Here is an 18,896-nt window from a genome sequence, read left to right as displayed (position 1 = left end):
TCAATAATCAATGCTACTTTATATGTGAAAAACTTCTATTGTTAATGCATTACAATCGCCAGCTCCTGCAAGATGCTTTTATATTCTGCAACATCTTTGAACTGTATATTGATTAATGTATTGATTAACATTTTCCTTCTGAAAATGTGCATTTTTAAACCTGAACTGACCTCCTGGTGTCATCGTCCTGTACGCGCCCCCTCTGCGTGCGTACCCACTGCTCCAGCTGCTGCATGGAACTGGTGCGGCTCAGGGTGCGGTCAGGCTCGGGGTGGGCGGGGCTTTGTTGAGTGGAGATGCCAGGTGCTTCATCTGGACAAGCCTCCCCTCCTCCGTTCACCTGGGGCCCATTGTGCTGTCCGTCTGTCTCTGCGGGAGTCCTCTTTGACAATACATTAGCCGTGACCGCTGCCGCCTGGTGTGGCTGTAGTTTGATACTGTTGATTTTGGTGAGGGGTCGCTCACGCTCTTCTCCATCTTTCTGAAAACCGTAACGTTCTGCGTCCTGATGCTTCCGCTCCTCCTCTGCTGAGATGGGGCTGACAGGTGCGACGTGCTCCCGGGCCGCCTCTTTATTACGCTGGTTGTTTTGGATTTCTGGTTGTGTGAGTGCAGGCCTGTGATTGGCTACATTGTTGATTTCTTGTGGTCCACATTGCTCAACTTTTAGCTTATCCAACCTGTAAATAAGAATAAAATGTTATTTAGTTATTAATTACACCACACTAGCTTGGAAAATGTTCAGTCTAGTGGAGCCATTCACAGAAGCAACTTTCTTGTCACTGTGCATGTTTTGGGATGGGTGAAACCGGAGTACTTGGAGGAAACCCACCCAAGTGGACACAGTCAAACATGCAAAGTTCACACGGAATGGCTCCACATGGTCCAGGAATAAAACATGGGATCCTCTTACTTTGACGACAGGGTCCTAGCCACTCAGGCACCTTGCAGTATTGAGCATTTTTTCTAAGCCAATAATGCAAATGCAATTACCATTAGGCATCCTTTCCCACCTTGGTTCCTCATAACCAAATACTAAAAATCACCATAAATGCTAAAATAAATTAACAAAGGTTTTTAGTACAATAGCAGTCATTGTTGGCTCTGCAGGCTGCAATTAAATTAGCCTTTTAAATGTGTGTTTTATAACATTGTGATTAAATTGTCATTAATTGTTCAGTCGCAGGGGATTCTAGCTGAAACAATACACTGGTTTAAAGCATGATGAAAATAAAACAAGTGAAGAATCATCGTGTTTTCTTATAAAGCCAACCCAGATCCCTCAGTAAAACTACTTCTGTACAGGCCAGTAGTCTATTTGTTGTTGCTTTTAGTCCTCTCTATAGGCTTCTCCTAAAGACCTGTCTACAGCTCTCAACTCCAAGGGGATTCACAGAGGTAATAGACACCACTGCACCTTGGCCTCCGAAACACTGAAGGTCAAAGCTTCAAAGTTCAGCAAATTCCCCCCAACAGCACGGCTCAGTGAGTTAGCAATGAAGAGGGCAACAGCAAGGGCACGGCATCGAGCTTTCCACTTGTGTTCTTTTATATAGTCACACCAGAGCACTAATGTCTTTACCAGCTTCAGTGACATCATATTCCCCAATAGAGCACAATTTCAGCCATGTTTTTAAGGTTTGTGTCAGGTTTGTGTTTTTTTTAAATCAATAATGCAACCACAAGAGGTGAAATGGAAATATTATAAAAAGAGGTTTTCTTAACAACACAGAGGAGTGATGCACTGTTACTTTTCTGTTGGGGGGGGGGGGGGGGGGGGGGGGGGGGGGGACTTTTGTCTCTAGATATGCTACTGTCATGCCTGAAATGTTTTGTCAGTATGACATTAAACTAATCTACTTTTTTCATATTCATATTTATACTGTAAATGGGGTCACTTCTCCACAGATTTGACCTTTAACTTGGCTTGGTGGCCCCACCTGCTCCTCTCTATAGGGATTATGTTAAATGCCATACTGTGGAACAGTTTAAGCATAGCAATTACAAGCAGATGGCAGACCCACCAGCAGAAAAGTTCCATAGTACGCCTTTAAAAATGGTTAAAAATGTAATACATTTCTTTCAATTTTCACAATCTCATATTAACACGAACAAACATTAAATGAATACTGAATAATTCATCTCAATGTTGTTAAAATGCATTTAAAATAAATGCATAAGGCAAAATGGTGGTTCAGCTCTGTAGCACTGTAGTCACAGACAGAAATAAATGCCTGTAACTACAGTGCTACAGAGTTGAACCTTAGAGGAGTTGGGGCTCTGCAGTGCAGTGTAATTACTGAACACTTGCCGCCTCTGCTCGCTCATGTAAGAAGAGGGCATTAGTCCGGCCCAATGCCAAATGACAGACATCGATTTAGCACAGTTTGGAAAGGAAAAGTCTGACTAAAAGCTAGCTGTGGCCCCTACCTACTCACAGCCATTTAACTCTTACTTTAAATACTAGTAGAATATTTACTTTTTATTTATTACAGTTCTACAAAACTATGTTCACAATTTTTGAAACTTTTTTCTGTTGGCATTACTTTAATTTAAATAAATTAAACCCTTATTTGTGTATTGACAAACAATACAATCCTATGATAAAGCATTAGGTTTCTTCACAAACCTTTTGACTGGTTCTGAATGTACTAGAGCTGCATCCGTCATCACTTTCATCCACGACTCCATTTCTTTGGCAGTGTCTGTGCAAAAGTAGTATGTCCGCATGTTCGGGTGTGTTGCCTGTGTTGACATGGGACAGGGTCAGCGAACAAGCTAAACACAACCTGGAAAAGAACAAGGAAAATATTGTTTTGGTTTTGTGTGCTCAACAGAAACTTCAACAATTAACAGTAGGCCTATATCTAAAAATACTTGTCATACTTACCATACAGTACACTTTTGTATGAAAGAAATATTGTTTCATAACAGCTGTTCTCTCGCAGCGAACAACCCATCACATTGTTGGGACACAAAAAGGAAAGAGAAAAACAGACTGTTTAGTATCTTGAAATCCTGTTTACAAGTAGTACTGAGAATATTTCTGACCCAGCATAAAAACAGGCAAGAGTTTGACCATGTCTGGACTAAAAAAACACCATAATGGTCACCCCAGAGCAACTTTCATCTTGCACTCAAAATGGTTTCTTTCTAAGTTGTATAATAAGGCATTGTGGTTGGAGGACCTTGTGCAAACTCCTAGATGCCTGTTTTCAATGGAAAAATGAACTTTCTGGTTGGTTTTAGCTTCCACTTAAGACTTTTCCATAACTATTGTAGTATCGCAGGCCTATTATGATAACAAATTTTGACGTTATTGATAGAGGAAACTCATAGTACAAGATAATACTGAAACTTTACATCAGTGACACAATTACCCTGAAGCAGGATAATTCCATTAAACTTTTACCGAACCATTTCATAAAAAGCTAACTGTAAGGAGGGTTTGAATAGTGCCTTGGAGAGAATACTCAAACATGTGTGTATAACATAAAACCTCTTCAGGCATGTGTGGTGATGTTTGATGAGGGAATGTTATTACATAGTAGAAAGCTCCAAAAACATTGATTTTGCATGACACCCCCTCGTTAAAGAACTACAAAAAAACAGAAAAAGTAATAAATATTGCATCCCAAAAATATTGCTAAGTCAATATAGCCATTACAGTATTATGATAGCCCTATAATCATTGCGGTCTACGTCACTATGGAAACCCCCTTTTAATTCCCTTAGCTTTTGAAGTCTTTACTGAGGGATGTGAAGTTCAAATAGACATCTTTAATCTTGACATGACTATGTAGTTTGACAGATGGGAGTGCGCACGGACCTTAAAAGCATACTTCCTGTTGATGTGATCGTCCACGGACAGCATTGAAATATGAAAGCTTGGGAGGAGGATGCTGCCCAGGATGCCCTCTTCCTTTTCATCTGTGGGGACAAATAAAAAGGATAGTCAAGTCAAGGGAGCTGTGTATTCAAACTGTCAAAACCAAGTAGATCAGAAACACATGTAATCATAAAAATGGCTAGTATAATAGTGATATATACTGGTCATCTTCTTCTAAAAGTATGTTCTACTCAATTTAGGATGTATGTTTCTGAAAAAAAAAAAAAAAAAAAAAAACACGAATAAACAAAGCAATGCATATTTGATTTTTATGCAGTTTCAATGAGGACTGCAAATGGACTGGAATAGTGTCAAGGAAAGTCTATATTTATAAGGTATAACCAGTGTTTTCCAGTAGAATATCAGGATTAAAACTCTAGCAGAGGTTGATATTTTGCTTTGACCGACCTGCTCCCTATAGAAATGACATAGTGCTTTATTTGAACACTTCAGTGCAAAGAGAAAACTGCACAAAATGTGACTACACAGCTCTTTTAGAAAACTGAGTGTGTATATAGTACATTCAAATGACATTGTTAGTTTAATGTTACCTATAGTTGCTTGTTGCTATGGATAATGCGGTCTACAATGTAATACTGACTTGTGTGTTCAAAAGATTAATAAAAAATAAATCTAAACAATTAAGTTTAATAGTTTTGTGTGTGGCTATGTGAACAGGGAGTGCCGGCACCAATCACTGGATAAAATAGGCATTGATTCAGTGTCCAGTGCAGATAGGCTATTCTAATCCTCATTAAGTTAGCAGACTGGCTTCCGCTCTGACAATGCACCCATCTCCACAGGGGGGATTAAATGAGTCCAGAGTTTTAAGCGGAGAATTGCTGAACCTCCCAATTTGATCTGTGTGCTCAGAGAGAACGCAAGAAAACAAAATCTGATTCAGCTGACTCTGGATGTCCCATTTGAGGATAGACTTATGTAGTGCACTTTTCACGTATCTGCTGTGTAGTGCAGTAATACACGATGTAACAAGTATGACAAAATACAAAGATAATAGTGAGAAAAGCTTAAAGGACCTGAACGGGTTTCATGTAATAAGGTAAAAATAAGTGCTGTGTGCATCTTGAAGCGTTTATATCAGCCGAGAACCAGGAAGTGATGTTGGTGTGCTGTTAGCATGCTAGTTGTTATTAGTATTACAGTGATGGCAACTCCACTTTGGCCTCTAAAAGTTGTGAAAAGTGCTTATAAACTAATTTTGGTGAATATTTAGGATGCTAGGAATGCATTAAGAAGGTCAGGTATAACTTTGGAGTGCTACAAAGCATTAATAATGAACTAGTTCATTTTTTCACATTTTTAAGATGGTAAAATCAGGTACAGTGCTTTTAAGCAAAACATAATGACTACCTGCATTTCACTGATGGTCATACAATAACTAGTATTTACTACAGCAGCAGTTTGAGCAAAAGTAGCTTTCTCTCACCACATGTTACTTCTTTCTTCTTTGGAGGACTTTTGATTTAACATTTAACAGATCAATCCTATACTTTTTTGTGGCTTGATGTAATGTGACAAAAAATCTTATCTTACAGCTCTCACACATTTGTCATCGTTACAATTCAAATATAATCAAAACTAGGTCACTCATTCAGAGCAAGAGGCTGAACAACGGGAGTGGGTGGTGAAAAGAAAAGAAGACATTTAACAGAAATTCACACTGGCAGTCAGAGCAGTCAGATCCAGTGACCTACAAGTTAGTGGTACGATTCCAGCTCCCACAGATGAATACTGTTGTTGTGTCCTTGGGCAAGACACTTAAATCACCTTACCCCTGGTGTCACTGATGTATGAATGTGTGTGTGAATGGGAGAGAGATTCCTTAATGTAAAATGCTTTGAGTGCCTTGAAGGTGGAAATGCGCTACATAAAAATCTGACCATTTAACCTTACTTTGTCGTTATTTTGAAGAAACAGTGAATTCTGAATGCATTTTTTAGCTGCAAAACTATTCCTGCACTGTACACTTCTGCTTACCATCTGAAGGCACTATATAAAAATGCGTGTTTAAAAGGATAGAAAGGTCAGTTCAGGACCCTGTCCAATCTCCGCTGATAACGGCGATTTCTCCACATGTCCGTCCACATAAAGCCTTTGAGTCTGCTGCTGTCTGTGGTGTTCAGAGGCAGTGGGCGGAAAGAGGGACATGACTGGCACTGACACCAGAAATAACTCAGACAATATGTCATCCAGATCGACAGGAAGCATCACTGTGTGTCCATAAAACATGAGAGAGGTAGAAGAATATACAGCATGGGTCTTCATCAATAGTCTAGCTGCTGTTTTTGTATGGTAGAGAGTGCAAATAATCAAATGTTCTGCTGCTACTACCACAACTACTACTGCTTTCTCTACTACAAGTGGGAGAAGTAACAGCCGATAATATTTAATTCTACACTGATAAAACATGAATACAGCATAGGTCTTCATCAATAGTCTAGCTGTTGTTTTTGTATGGTAGAGAGTGCAAATACTCAAATATACCGCTGCTACTACCACAACTACTACTAATATTTCTACTACAAGTGGGAGAAGTGGGAGACGTAACAACCAATAGTATTTGGTACTAATACTACATTGATAAAACATGAATGCAAAATGGGTCGTCATCAATAGTCTAGCTGCTGTTTTTCTATAGTAGAGAGTGTAAATACTCAAATATACTTAGGCCTGACACAATAACAATTGTGGACTGGGCTGGGTCTGTCTGTAGAAAAACACAGTGCACACTTTTGCCATATATTTATTGTAGATGCTTTCTACAACACTGAAGCTATAGAATTAAACAGACTATTATTTTTTGATTTGATAAATTATTTTATCTATTCTGAGGATTACAGCAGTGCTGAATTACTATTGAAAACATGCTGCAATATTAAACTCACTAGGTAAGCTTTTGGACTTTGGTACAAACCCTGACAAACCTAACCTTTCAACCCTAGACAAATACTTTCTTTTCTTTTTTTTTCTTTTTTTTTCCTCTAAAATTATGTGTAAACACATTATCATATATCCGTGTATGTCAGTCATTTTATTTTAATTCAGTAAGCCAAAATAATTTGTTTTTTGACCATGTTTTCTGAGTACAGCAGCCTTCAAATGCCCAGTATAGCCCATCGTCTCCCAGGCCCATGCACGTGAGAGGATCTGGGCAATGTGGATGCGCTTTCCGCGGTCCCCCTTTTGAGCAGAGGCAGAGCCCCACTGAGCTAGTGAGCTTAAGTGCAGCTTTCTGTCAACAGCCTCAGACAGTGATCACTGCTGTGTGTCTGGCTGCTCTATCTCAGAAAGGGGACCACAGACCAGTAGCAGCACCATTATTTAAATTTTGGATCAGCCGTGACAGAACTGGACGAGTTTGACACTGTTTTTAAACTGAATGCGCCTTCCCCTGCATGTGCATCCCAGTAGGCACGCGCGCGCAGACACACACTTTAGGCACAGAAATGGATAAAACCATTATCTAAACTAAAAACATTAGTTTTGTATGGCAGAGAGAATGCAAATACTCAAATATACTGCTGCTACTACCACTTCTACTACTACAGTGAGAGGGAGAGTTAAAACACACAATAATATTTACACTAATACTACTCCAATAAAACATGAGATGAAGAGGAATATACAGCATGGATCTGCATCAATAGTCTGTCTGCTGCTTTTTATATGACAGAGTGCAAATACTCACTACTAGCACAACTACTATTACTACAATTACTACAAGTGGAACTACTGCAAACTATTATTATTCATATTCAATAAGTAAAAAGATAAAATAATATTTATACAATTACTACACCCAGTTTAACACAGTGCACGTGGTAACACTGCATACTTTTCACACATTTCTTGCCTTTGTATCGGCTAGTCATTAGATCAATGGAACAGCTCAAAACAAGTACAAATCGTTCAAACTGTACTTGAGTATACCAAAAAGTAACCTTCCACCTCTGCCGTACAGTATTAAACAGTGCAATATGAAAGTCTGATGTCCTTCATACACAGCTGTGCCAATATGTGATCCCAATAACAGTGGCGCATGAGAGATGCTGAAGCGCTCGTTCAATAGTCCAGTCAACAAGAGCTTATAAAGTTAAACAATACAGCGCTGTGGGAAGGACAAGGCCATGGCTAAATATAAACTTTACATGGACAATGCTGTGTGCAGAGCTACAAAGTCAGTTACTTATTCTAATTAAACATGGCATTTAAAACAAGAATGAAATTCAGTGTAATTACTTACCTCTATAGTAGAAGAGACAGAGATCGGACAGAACAAACCATCTCTTCTTCCACAGCTTCATCCCTGTACTGTCCTGAAATTACATCAGAAAACACATAGACTTACATGCATGTACTATATAATATACTCTAGTGTTCTCTTTACTAGGTGTGTTAGTTTCAGTGTAGTTAGATCCTTCCTTCAGATAGATAAGGCAGTGTCAACCAGTAATCTGACCGGAGCAGAAAGGACTGCTTTAAGATTAAATATAAGTAATAAACACCTATTATACTTATTATCTATGGGAAACATTGTACTTGATATGGCAAATATGAAACTGGTTAGAGACAAAGCTTTAAACACAAAACATATAGCATTGGCATAATTGTTCAAAAGCAACAGGTTGATTTGCAATAGCTCCATTATTATAATAATTAGACACAGTACAATAACAGTTTTCCTCGAGACACTTTTCTAAATGCTGTTTTGAAAAGAAAATTGTGGCTAAGATGTTCTGTGTAAAAGCTGGGATCAAAGGCTTTTTACATGGGGGCTTAAAGAGGATGCCCAACGGTGAGTAGGGTATTAACTCCCCCAGTCTGCTTTATTGGAAAACTTGAGCAGCAGTTTTAATGGAGGATTTGAGAGCGCCCAAAAAGCAGGGGAGGAGCCTTAGGATGTGTGTAAGCGAGAAGGCACCACTTTAAAAGTACGGGCAGAAGTACAAACAAAACAGTACAAACATAAGTTAAAGGTGCGCTATGTAACTTTTCTGGTGGGGCTCCGTCACCTGCTTGTCTCCATGTAGATGTTAAATGTCAAATATTCCACAGTATGGCATTAATCAAATTTATCTTGCAAGCATTCAACTACAGGTATATTCATTATACATAAATACTTTAAAAAACACGCGTTCTTACTATGAATGGGGTCACCTCTCTAAAGATCTGACCTGTAACTTGGCCTAGTTGTATCCCTTGCACGTCTCCATGGAGATAGATAAATGTAATGGAGACAAACAAAAATGCACCTTTAATATCTTCTATTGACAGTGTCATTACCAAATACACTAGTAGAATTTTTACCATACTATATACTTTTGTTTTAATAGTATTTATATGCTCTTAATAAAGTAATAATTTCAGCAGCTAGTGTTACTTTAAATATGACAAGAGAAATGAGAGTAATTAAATATTAATTAAGAAGTCAAATCAAAAGCTCTACAATAAGCGTAAAGTATTTGCATTCTTTCATGCATTAAATTTCCAATAACTGCATAGTAATTTATTGCAAATCATCCCTAACTGTTTTCCTTCTCTAAATAATTGTACAATGTCATATGGCTTTATTTCGGGGGGTAAAATAATGAGCCTTCCTTTTCACAATGACATCAATCACTCTTGTCCCCCCGGTAGCTCTCTGCTGTAGGCTCACAGCTCCTCAGCCAAAAAGACAATAGTTTCCAGGTTTTTCAATGAGGCCCGGAAAAATAAAAGTGCAAATCCAGCTTTTCTTCGTTGTAGCAGATTTGTGAGTCCTCTGCTTGATCTACGTCACCCCTGATTGAGTTCCTCACTGAAAAAGCAGCTGGCAGCACCACCAAAGGAAGCCATCGTCCACAAAGCCGTGCTGGAGGGGCTAAAATCAGGACTGAATGAGGCTGTGTCGCTCTTAGGAAGTAGCAGAGAGAGGCTTGTCGGGCCAAAAGCACCCTTAAGCACCCCCTTTTCACTCTCCTTAGAGCATGCTAGGGAATAAAGCTACGGGAGAGGTGATTTAAACTGTTATTCGGCTGCATGGACAAGTGAACGGAGACAAGAGACAAAGGCGGACACAGCAACTTGCAAGAAAAGGGTCTTTTAGTTTTGGGAGAGAAACAGGGTTTAAACCTAATTTAAGTATATTGTTCAGACTAGGAAACCAAAAAACGTATTTTATGTGAGATTTTTTTTCCATTCAAAAAATATTCCATCCACAATCAAACATCCTTACAGTTTGTCCCAAGCTTTACCCAAGCAGTGTCATTAATGGATTGGCTCAAATCCAGTCTAAAGATTTAAAGAATCCAATACAATGGCTTTTAACTTCGTTGGAACAACTATTACACAGCTCATTTACATGCATAAAGATTTCTTTCTTATTTCTATAGGGCACTACTCTTGTCATAATACTACTGTTGTCACAATACTGAAATCTACTAGTATTTGCTCTAGTAAGAAGAGATTCTGAGAGTAATTGCTCACCTGTTTATAAAGCCAGTTTTTCTTGATGACGGGAGCACCTGGATTTCTCCGGATAGAATTGGACCTCTTACCAAAGTTATGGATTTTCTTGGAGGGTCTTGAGGCCTAGAAAATAACATTATTGTTGTTAACATTATACATAAAATAATTAACCACATCTATTACTGCATACCCTGTCTTTTTGTCCCTCTGCCACCTTGCCGGACGGGCTGTTGGCATGGTCCGAGCCTGTGTAGTTGGAGGCCTCACTCATGGTGCTTACTGGCCGTGGCTTTCTTTCATTCGCCGGTGCTTTGGCTGCAGACCTAAAGATAAGAAAGAGACACCAAATGGTTGAACAAAAAGCAGCTTGAATCACTCACTATTACAGACTTGCAATATTAACATCTGACAATCTCAATAAAAGTGATTAAAAGGGAGTGATCTATCCTTGTATTGTCTGTTCCCTTATTTCATCTCTGAAGTTCAAACTCACTGTTATAATGAGGTCTCAACACGGGACTATGAATCAAGCCAATTACTCTGAACTTGTCACACCAGATCTGTTTTTCAATACTCCAGCAGCCCTAAATGGTCCGTTAAGTCGTCCTGACATATTGCAATGAGACAGGAGATCAGGAAACGGGGTCAGGGCATTTTCAAACATGAGAATCAGTTTGAAAAAGTTGCGACAAAAATACAAATGTTGGGTCAGCTGATGTATCTTGGACTAAGAGCAAGTTGCAAGTCTAGGAAGATGTCCTGTATATTCTTTTGAACAGGAACAATGGAGTCTGTAGGGAAAATGGGTAGGGAAAAGTGCAGTAAGGTCTAATCTCAGAGATATCCATGGATACAGGCCAGTGAATAAGGACAGACCCCAGATCTCACACTGCAAGCCCTGCCTCGACCATCTCATTTTTCAAAAAAGTTGTACTACAACATAGTATAGTAAGGAAAATAGGTTATCAGCCTACAACTTTTGTACAGTACTGTATGTAAAGGATACTGCTAAAAATACAGTATGTAACTTTCAAAGCTAAGTTTTAAGCCGTACTATAGAATATAGCCAAAGGAAAATTTTCTAGCTGTGCCAGCAAGACATATTCTCGCAATTTTCGTGAGTTCGTTTTGTTCAGCTCCAGCTGAAGCATTTGTGTGTGATAGATCCCACTCCACCAGTGGTGTGGAGACTGATCAATCACAGGACAGTACTGTTTGTGTGGAAGCCAGCCCTGAACAAACCAAAACAAACAGAAATAGCCAGTATTTAGTAGAAATACTGACTATTTGTTTTTGAAAAATGTGCAGACAGAAATGCTTTTTGCATTTGTGAATGGGTAAGTACTTTTCTCTCAGCTAGATTTAACTAAAGTTTGATTTTTTGCCTTGTTCCACTGCAATGACGCTTCAACCAATCAACATGAAGTATTTGTTTGAACGATCCGATCACTGCTTCCGAACGCTTTCAGCGAGAGCCATCCCAGACTGATGTCTAGAATTCTATTCTGTTCTCTATTAAGAGGGCAACACATATCAGTCTGGTGAGAGCCAGGTTAGGAGGCTCTCCTCCAGGCCACATAAGAGTCAGGTTTGTCGAGATGCAAGCCCGCTCATAGTAAGGATGCATGTTTTTATGGTTGTTTCAGTGGTACAATTTTAAAAATCACACTTTTATTTTTGTTTGTTTTTGTCTGTTGTTTTAACTAAAATTAAAGATGAACAATGAAGAGAATTTGATCACTGAGATGATCTGTACAAGTCTGTTGAGGGTATAAGTCTTTAAAAACACAAAGGAGCTTCACTGATTGCACCAATGTGTGCAATGCAACAAAAACACCACCCAGGATCACTTTATTACGCATAGAAGATCATGACATGGTTAAAACATCCTCAAAACAGCTAGTATAGCAGAATTTTACAAGAACCCTATTTATTATTCAGTGAGCAACTATCCTCACTTTAGGTTCATCTGCCCTTCTAGTGTAATATTACAGCCCATCTGTTAGGCCCAAACAGGACAGAAGCATTCAGAGAAGACAAACGCAAAACAAAGTTGGTATAAAACTGTTGAGATTTCATGCTGCTGGACTTAGGCAGGAGAATTATAACAAAAACAAAATGCCATCTTGGCTCTTAATAATCCACAACACACTGGACAAACATTCCCATGCAGCGACGCGAGAGACAAAACACTTCCTACAAAAGATAACACAGAAATGGCAATGGTACACTTGCTTTGCTAGCAGAGCACGCTAGTCTACTGCTATTACTAACACAGTGGACATGAGGACAACTGACTTAAATGTTACTGCTACTTTTAGGACAAGTAATAGCAAAGTGGTTAGCTCTATGGTAAGGCTGCTCAAAATATAATGAAATATAACAGGTATACAAAGGTGTTGGAGATTTTGTTCCCATGGTTAACTAAAAATGAAAAGTGCTTTGAATTAACTTATTTATTTTTAAAAATGTATTATCTATTTAGTTACAATTTTGCATTTTTACTCTATTGTGCAGTCAAACGCATCTCACCACCCAAATACATCCACGTATCCCCAAGTTGTTTTTTTTTACTTTTATAAGGGGCATAGAGGTAGGGTGGTTAGCATTCATGCAGAAACTTATCCCTCACAACATATACAATGTAATTTGATGATACAAAAATTCCCCTAGTAAATAAAAGTGCCATAGAGATGTTTCTAAGCAGCTAAGCATCCTTTGCCTAATAGTGCTGTACTTTGAATGTAACTTGAAAATCTAACTATATTGATTCTGTGACCTCATTGCTCACTGCTGCAATATGTGTAAGTGTATTTGCACTTATAAGCAGCTTGACGAGGTAGATAAATGGGTATCGAGATTCTGTTCTGATACTGGGGCCCACAGCAGTACTAGCGACAGGCCAAATCCTATGTGAAGTGTAATCAATGTGGGTGTGTCATCAGTAAACTGATCTTGGGCAGGGCAAAGTGTGCAGAGGGACACGGGTGGGACGGGGGAGGGCCATGTTTAATGCTCTATTTGGCTAAAAGACAATTTCCTGTAGCGGCCTGTGAGCTACCGTGCTCTCAGTGGGGATCTGTGATAATTAGTGTGAACCTGATAATCGATAGGCGTGCAGTCAGTGAAAAGGACTGGGAGTAAGCACATTGTTTAACCCTGCAGTGAGCGTGCCATACAAAGTGCACATGGACCAATAAAGTCACATACAAACTTTAGGGCTAACTACATTATTCATGGGTTTCAGAGAGATGAAAATTTAGCACTGTTGCCATAGCAATTAAAAACTCAAAACAAAATAATATATCATTTGGTTTGGCAAAACATCTCAAAACTATCACATATAAACATAATGACTGAACCCACGAATAGGCTTCTTTAATACTGTGACAAAAATTAATATCTTAACATTTCTGGAGAATTATCCTAATAACAACAATCAGATTATATGAAATGTGCTCAAATTGCTTTTAAATGTTGGTTGAGGTTTGAGTAACATTAAGTAAATGTTTTATAGATTGCACGGCAGAAATTGTATTTTTTATATTGCTTTATTAAGGACAATAAACTGGATATTTTAATTTGACATTTATTAAGTATTATGTTGATATAATTCAGAGAAGATTTTGGTAAAAACAGCTATTTTCATAACGTAAAAGCAGACCAGGCTCTTAACAAATGAATGCTTAAAATAGACATCCGTGTGTCTGCGTAGCCTCTATGTTCCTGCCGTGTCCAGCATAGCTAAATATGATGTCAGACACCTTTCACTTAAGGTCATCACAATGCAAGATGGTATTTACAACCACAGTGCACTTTCACACAGGCTTTATCTGTAAGTGCTTCTAGGAACAGAAAACCAAAATAGCTTCAGCTGTTCAATAGGAGCCGTGGGCCTATTTTCTGTATGTCTATCCGTAGAAATGTACAGAGAACTCGTAACACATGTGCCATCAACATGTGAAATATCCATGTGCTAACAATAGGGTGTCTATTTTGAAAAACTGACTCTGCTTTAGGCCCAGCACCTGCCAGCAAAACACTTTGACCACAGCTTAGAAGAGGAGAAGACATTACGTAAACTATAGTGGTTCTCAAACGGTGGTGTGCGTCCTACTGTGGGGACAACAAAACACAAAGCACATTGATAGTGAGCTCACTGACATGCATCTGAATGGAAGAGGATGAAGATTACAAAAACACAAAATGACCCAGAAGACAAAAGTTCACCAATCTCTGTTAGATTTACAAAATATAAATGAATCCAAACTCAAACCCACGCATCGGAAATGCATTCACATCAGGCTACAGGGCAAACCACAAGTCAAAACATGGACTGTGCAACAATGACTGCGATAACAGACAGTCTGACAACACATTCACATTACCTGTTTTGGCTGGAAGGTAACGCTTTCCCACAATTTACTCTATGAAACAGAAAAAAACAGTTTAAGAGTTTATAAATATTTAATTTGAAGCGTTAGCAACATAATGTAAAAAAAAAACAAAAAAAACAAAAACTTTTCCGATGCATATTGATTAAAAAAACTCTTAAAACACTCCTAGATTATCCAGGGGTGGGCGAGGTATTGAAATAGTTGATGTTATAGTCTGCTGCAAAAAGTGTGAACAAAAAAAGCGTTATAAATTATGCGACGCATAATCAAAATGCGCGTCTTTACCAAATCCATTCTGATAATCCATAAAAAACTACTGTATGGAAATCCAGGCCGTATTTTCACTCATACTCAGCCTGTCGAATCCTGTTCATTATTCTTAGTGCTCCAGTCTGTGTTTTGTAGTCCGAGTTTTGCACTGTGCGGTAGTCAGCTCCGCTCTGTTCACAGGCAGCGGTACGACCACAGATCTCCAGCAACACACCAGAGACATGCTGAAACTGTCCCAATGCAGGAGTACTTTCAACTATAGTTTGTAGATGACAATAAAATGCATATTAATGCTTAGTAACTAAGTTAATTAATACTTTGTAACTAAGCAAAATGCAAGACAAACCTACTCGTTTGAATAAGTCTGTTAGCATTATTTGTTTGACAGATGCGTGCAGCAAGCGTGGGCTCTGCAAGTCAGTGATAGGATGAAGTGATGTTTGCTTCATTGTGAAGCAAACATCACTTCATCCTGTATTGTACTGATTTTAGCTACTACTGCTTTTACTCAGAAGCACCATAAATAACTCTATTATGTGATAACTTCAAAATGTATTACTGCAAATGATTAAAGCAGACCTATAATGCAAGATCACCTTTCAGAGCTGTTAACTATATTAAAATTGTTTCTCCTCACCATTTACTCACCTGAAGTTGTATTTGGAGTGATTTGTGCATCTTTGAACATCTTTAATCGATTATTTTCAAGGCGCCATTTTGCCTATCAACTCCTGTTTTCACTGCCACCAGCCCACTGCTCTGTACAAATTTTGTTCTCTAATTTTATTTTCTTAATCTGTGATTCGGTGTTGTGTTGTCATTTTGGTACAAATGAAACAAAAAAATCTCTCACTGGTGTGATCTGCAGCTTTCCATCAGAGACGGCAACAACTTCATGGCTTTTTGATGTGATGCAGTTTCAGGCAACATCAGCTCTTCTGAAAATATTGTGTTATACAGCCATTGAATTGCTTCAAACAATAATAAATGTATGGAAATTGAAATATAACGTTAAGATAAATGGCAATCAGTAATAATATATAGTTCTATGTTTTTCTTCCCTCACGTGCACGAGTATGTGATCACATGTGTGCATGTACACGGTCACACCCTCCTCTACCAAACCAGCAAACCTAGAGGAAACACTGAGATTTTTGTACTTTTGTGGTTCATTTTACATAAATCATTGCGCAGTGCTTGCCAAGACATGTACAGGCATACAGGCAATATCATCTGATTATGTTTTCAGCAAAATCTCCAAAAAATGCTGTCACTATTCCCAACCATTATGAAATAGTGATCTTGATATCCAGCTTTTCCAAAAGTTCACCAACAAAACCAATCTATATTAACACTCTTTGTTAACAGCATTTTTGACACCTCTTAAAAGTGCAGAGTACAGAATGTCATTTCACATACACATGCGTACTTGTCCATGTCATAAACATGTTCCCTGTGTGCGTTAGCTGCTCAACTCTTCCTGTCAGCTTCCACATGATCGTGCTGCTGCTGAAAATAGGTTCAGACACATAAGGGAGCGGAGCCTGGCAGATACTGAAGCCACATGTCAGAACTGAGGCCCAGGCATGACTCGAGCAATGCTTCACATAGCACCATGTAGCAGCAGGGTGGGACAGGCCCATGAGCCTGATAATACTGATTTGATGCCTAAATAAAAGATTAAGTATCAAGTCCATTTCTAAAAGAATGACCTTTGCTATTTGATAATTGTGTCAACTGAAATTGCAATTTTGATTTGATTGCCATCTTCTGTGCAGTATAAGAAGATTAGTAAAGAAGATTATTTATCTGTAAGATTCAAGATGTCTGGTTCAAGTCTGATCATGAATAGTCTCGGTCAATAGTATGATCAAGGGAACTTTGTTGAAAACTCGGTTTGACCTGGTTAAGTCCTAGTTAATACCTGAATATGATTTAGTTTACCTGTCCAGCCTTGATGCATAATTGTTTTCTAAGGTGGTCTTGAGTTGGAGAACCAGTGTTTCAGTTTAACAGACAGACCAATGGAGCCTGAAATGGGGATTTTGTAGCTCGTGGTTTGGATTCTGCTCTATAATGAATGTCTTAATGAAAACTACTTCACTGACAAATCCAAACATACACACTGAATACAAAACACTGTTTACTTGAAATTCAGACATGTCAAGTAATTGGTCTATTGGTCTAATTGGTCTCTTCTTTGTGTTAAATATCAGTGATTAAAGGTCTGTTTTGTATGTCCATAAAACGATTGGCTTTTCTCAACTTCTCATGACAAATGTCCAAGCCCAATGATACATCCCGCCCACTCACAGGGCCGTGATGTTAGGCCAGATTCATTGCGACAATCCGGTGAAGTGACTTAAGGATAACAAATGTACAACTTTTACATATTAAAATAAAATCTTTCAACACAAAAGACTGAAATTTGACACCACCCATGACACTTTTTGACTACAAGATTTATGCTGTTTTGTGATCTCCTTTAAAACTTGTCGACTCCTGCTGCTCTTATTCCAAGGAAAGTCTTTATAAGTCAAAAGAAAGCCAAGACGAATCATTTAATACCAAACCTTATCTTCTCAGCTTTTACTTTTCTCAAAAATCTCATCGAATTTAGACACTTTTACCTCAATTACCTCCAAAAAGACTGAATCCATTTGCAGTGGCAATGGATATTTTTGCGAGTCATTTTTGTGCCTGTGTCTGTGTGAATCCGGCAGAGATGTGAGAGTAACACAGGGAGGGGAGGAATGTGTCAGGAGGGTGCAGTGTAACGCCTCTTGCACAACCCGAGCTGAACCGTTCTGCTGTTCTGTGCAAAAGTACACGCTGACTGCAGCTAACAGCCTCTCTGTGACACATTAAACACTGGATTACCATCTAAAGTGTTTATTGAGAAACTTTATAGTGCTGTTTATTGGACTGTCGCCACGGAATTAGCATCTGAGCCTGAAAAATTCACACAAGATTTCAATTAGCACTCGTTGCTAAAGAGGATAAGTGACAGCAGTGTAAATGGTGTGAACTGTGTTGACAGAAGGGCTGCAGAATATGTTGCGTTATTATTGTTATTATGAAATTGACGGATGATGAAATTAGATGTATATTATTCTTTGTTAGTTAAGATTTTCAATGTAAAAATCATTGTATTCGCAGGTTATTTCATTGTGTTGTGCTTGCAGGAAAGTGGGTACTGGTTTTGCCACTGTCAAACTAAAGTATTTCATAACTGACTAAACCAGAGCAATTGGGCTTCAAGAGTATTTTTAGAAAGGGAGATCATTTTTTAAATTGTATACTTGCATTAAAGCCACAGTATGTTCCAGCAACTTTTTAGCAAAAAAATAAAGTTTGGTTGTGTTTATTGCTCAGTGCAGACAGATTTTCTTGGAGCCAGGTGACATTTTTTAGCATTTCTATACTTTTTTCAGTATATTGCCTTTAAAATGTTACATCCACCTGTCACTCATACAGAGCTCGAGGGCAGCTGACATATAAGAGGAGTGGGTGGGGAAAGGTTTCTGTTTAGAACAAAGCGCAACATTCAACAGAAAATTGCTGAATCACAAAGATGATATCACCAAACAAATCAACACAGATCAGATCACAATATTACCTGCCTCACCCTCTTATGATTGATTTGGAAAAATTAAGATGCGTTCATACTTGTCCTGATCTGGTCTGTAAGTGAGAACAATAATCGTAGTATAGACTTTGTTTGATCCTGTTTTAGTCCTTATTTAGAAGTGGTGTATGTGAAGGGTGAACACATCCTAAAAATACAAAAATTTGTAATTAAGCCTTCAAATAAATATTAATTTTATAGGTGTTTGTTTAGCCTGGAAAAGTCCACCATTTGGCATGCAAGT

At 38.5% G+C, this 18,896-nt stretch overlaps 1 protein-coding gene across 3 annotated transcripts in view; it reads right to left on the bottom strand.

Moving 5' to 3' along the window:
• The window catches only part of LOC117371966 (pleckstrin homology domain-containing family A member 5-like), a 97,156-nt gene that overhangs the window by 21,293 nt on the left and 56,967 nt on the right, over window positions 1–18,896 (bottom strand). For all 3 annotated transcript variants that reach the window (XM_033967657.2, XM_033967658.2, XM_055222321.1), the window contains 6 exons: window positions 10,548–10,680; window positions 10,376–10,480; window positions 8,154–8,226; window positions 3,830–3,930; window positions 2,630–2,745; window positions 171–680 (listed from right to left, as the gene is read on the bottom strand). In XM_033967657.2, coding sequence (XP_033823548.1) covers window positions 171–680; window positions 2,630–2,745; window positions 3,830–3,930; window positions 8,154–8,226; window positions 10,376–10,480; window positions 10,548–10,680 — 1,038 coding nt within the window. The remainder of the gene's footprint in view (window positions 1–170; window positions 681–2,629; window positions 2,746–3,829; window positions 3,931–8,153; window positions 8,227–10,375; window positions 10,481–10,547; window positions 10,681–18,896) is intronic.

Source organism: Periophthalmus magnuspinnatus, chromosome 6 (assembly GCF_009829125.3).
Source record: "Periophthalmus magnuspinnatus isolate fPerMag1 chromosome 6, fPerMag1.2.pri, whole genome shotgun sequence".
NCBI classification, from domain to species: Eukaryota; Metazoa; Chordata; class Actinopteri; order Gobiiformes; family Gobiidae; genus Periophthalmus; species Periophthalmus magnuspinnatus.
This window is presented reverse-complemented; position numbering and strand designations above follow the sequence as displayed.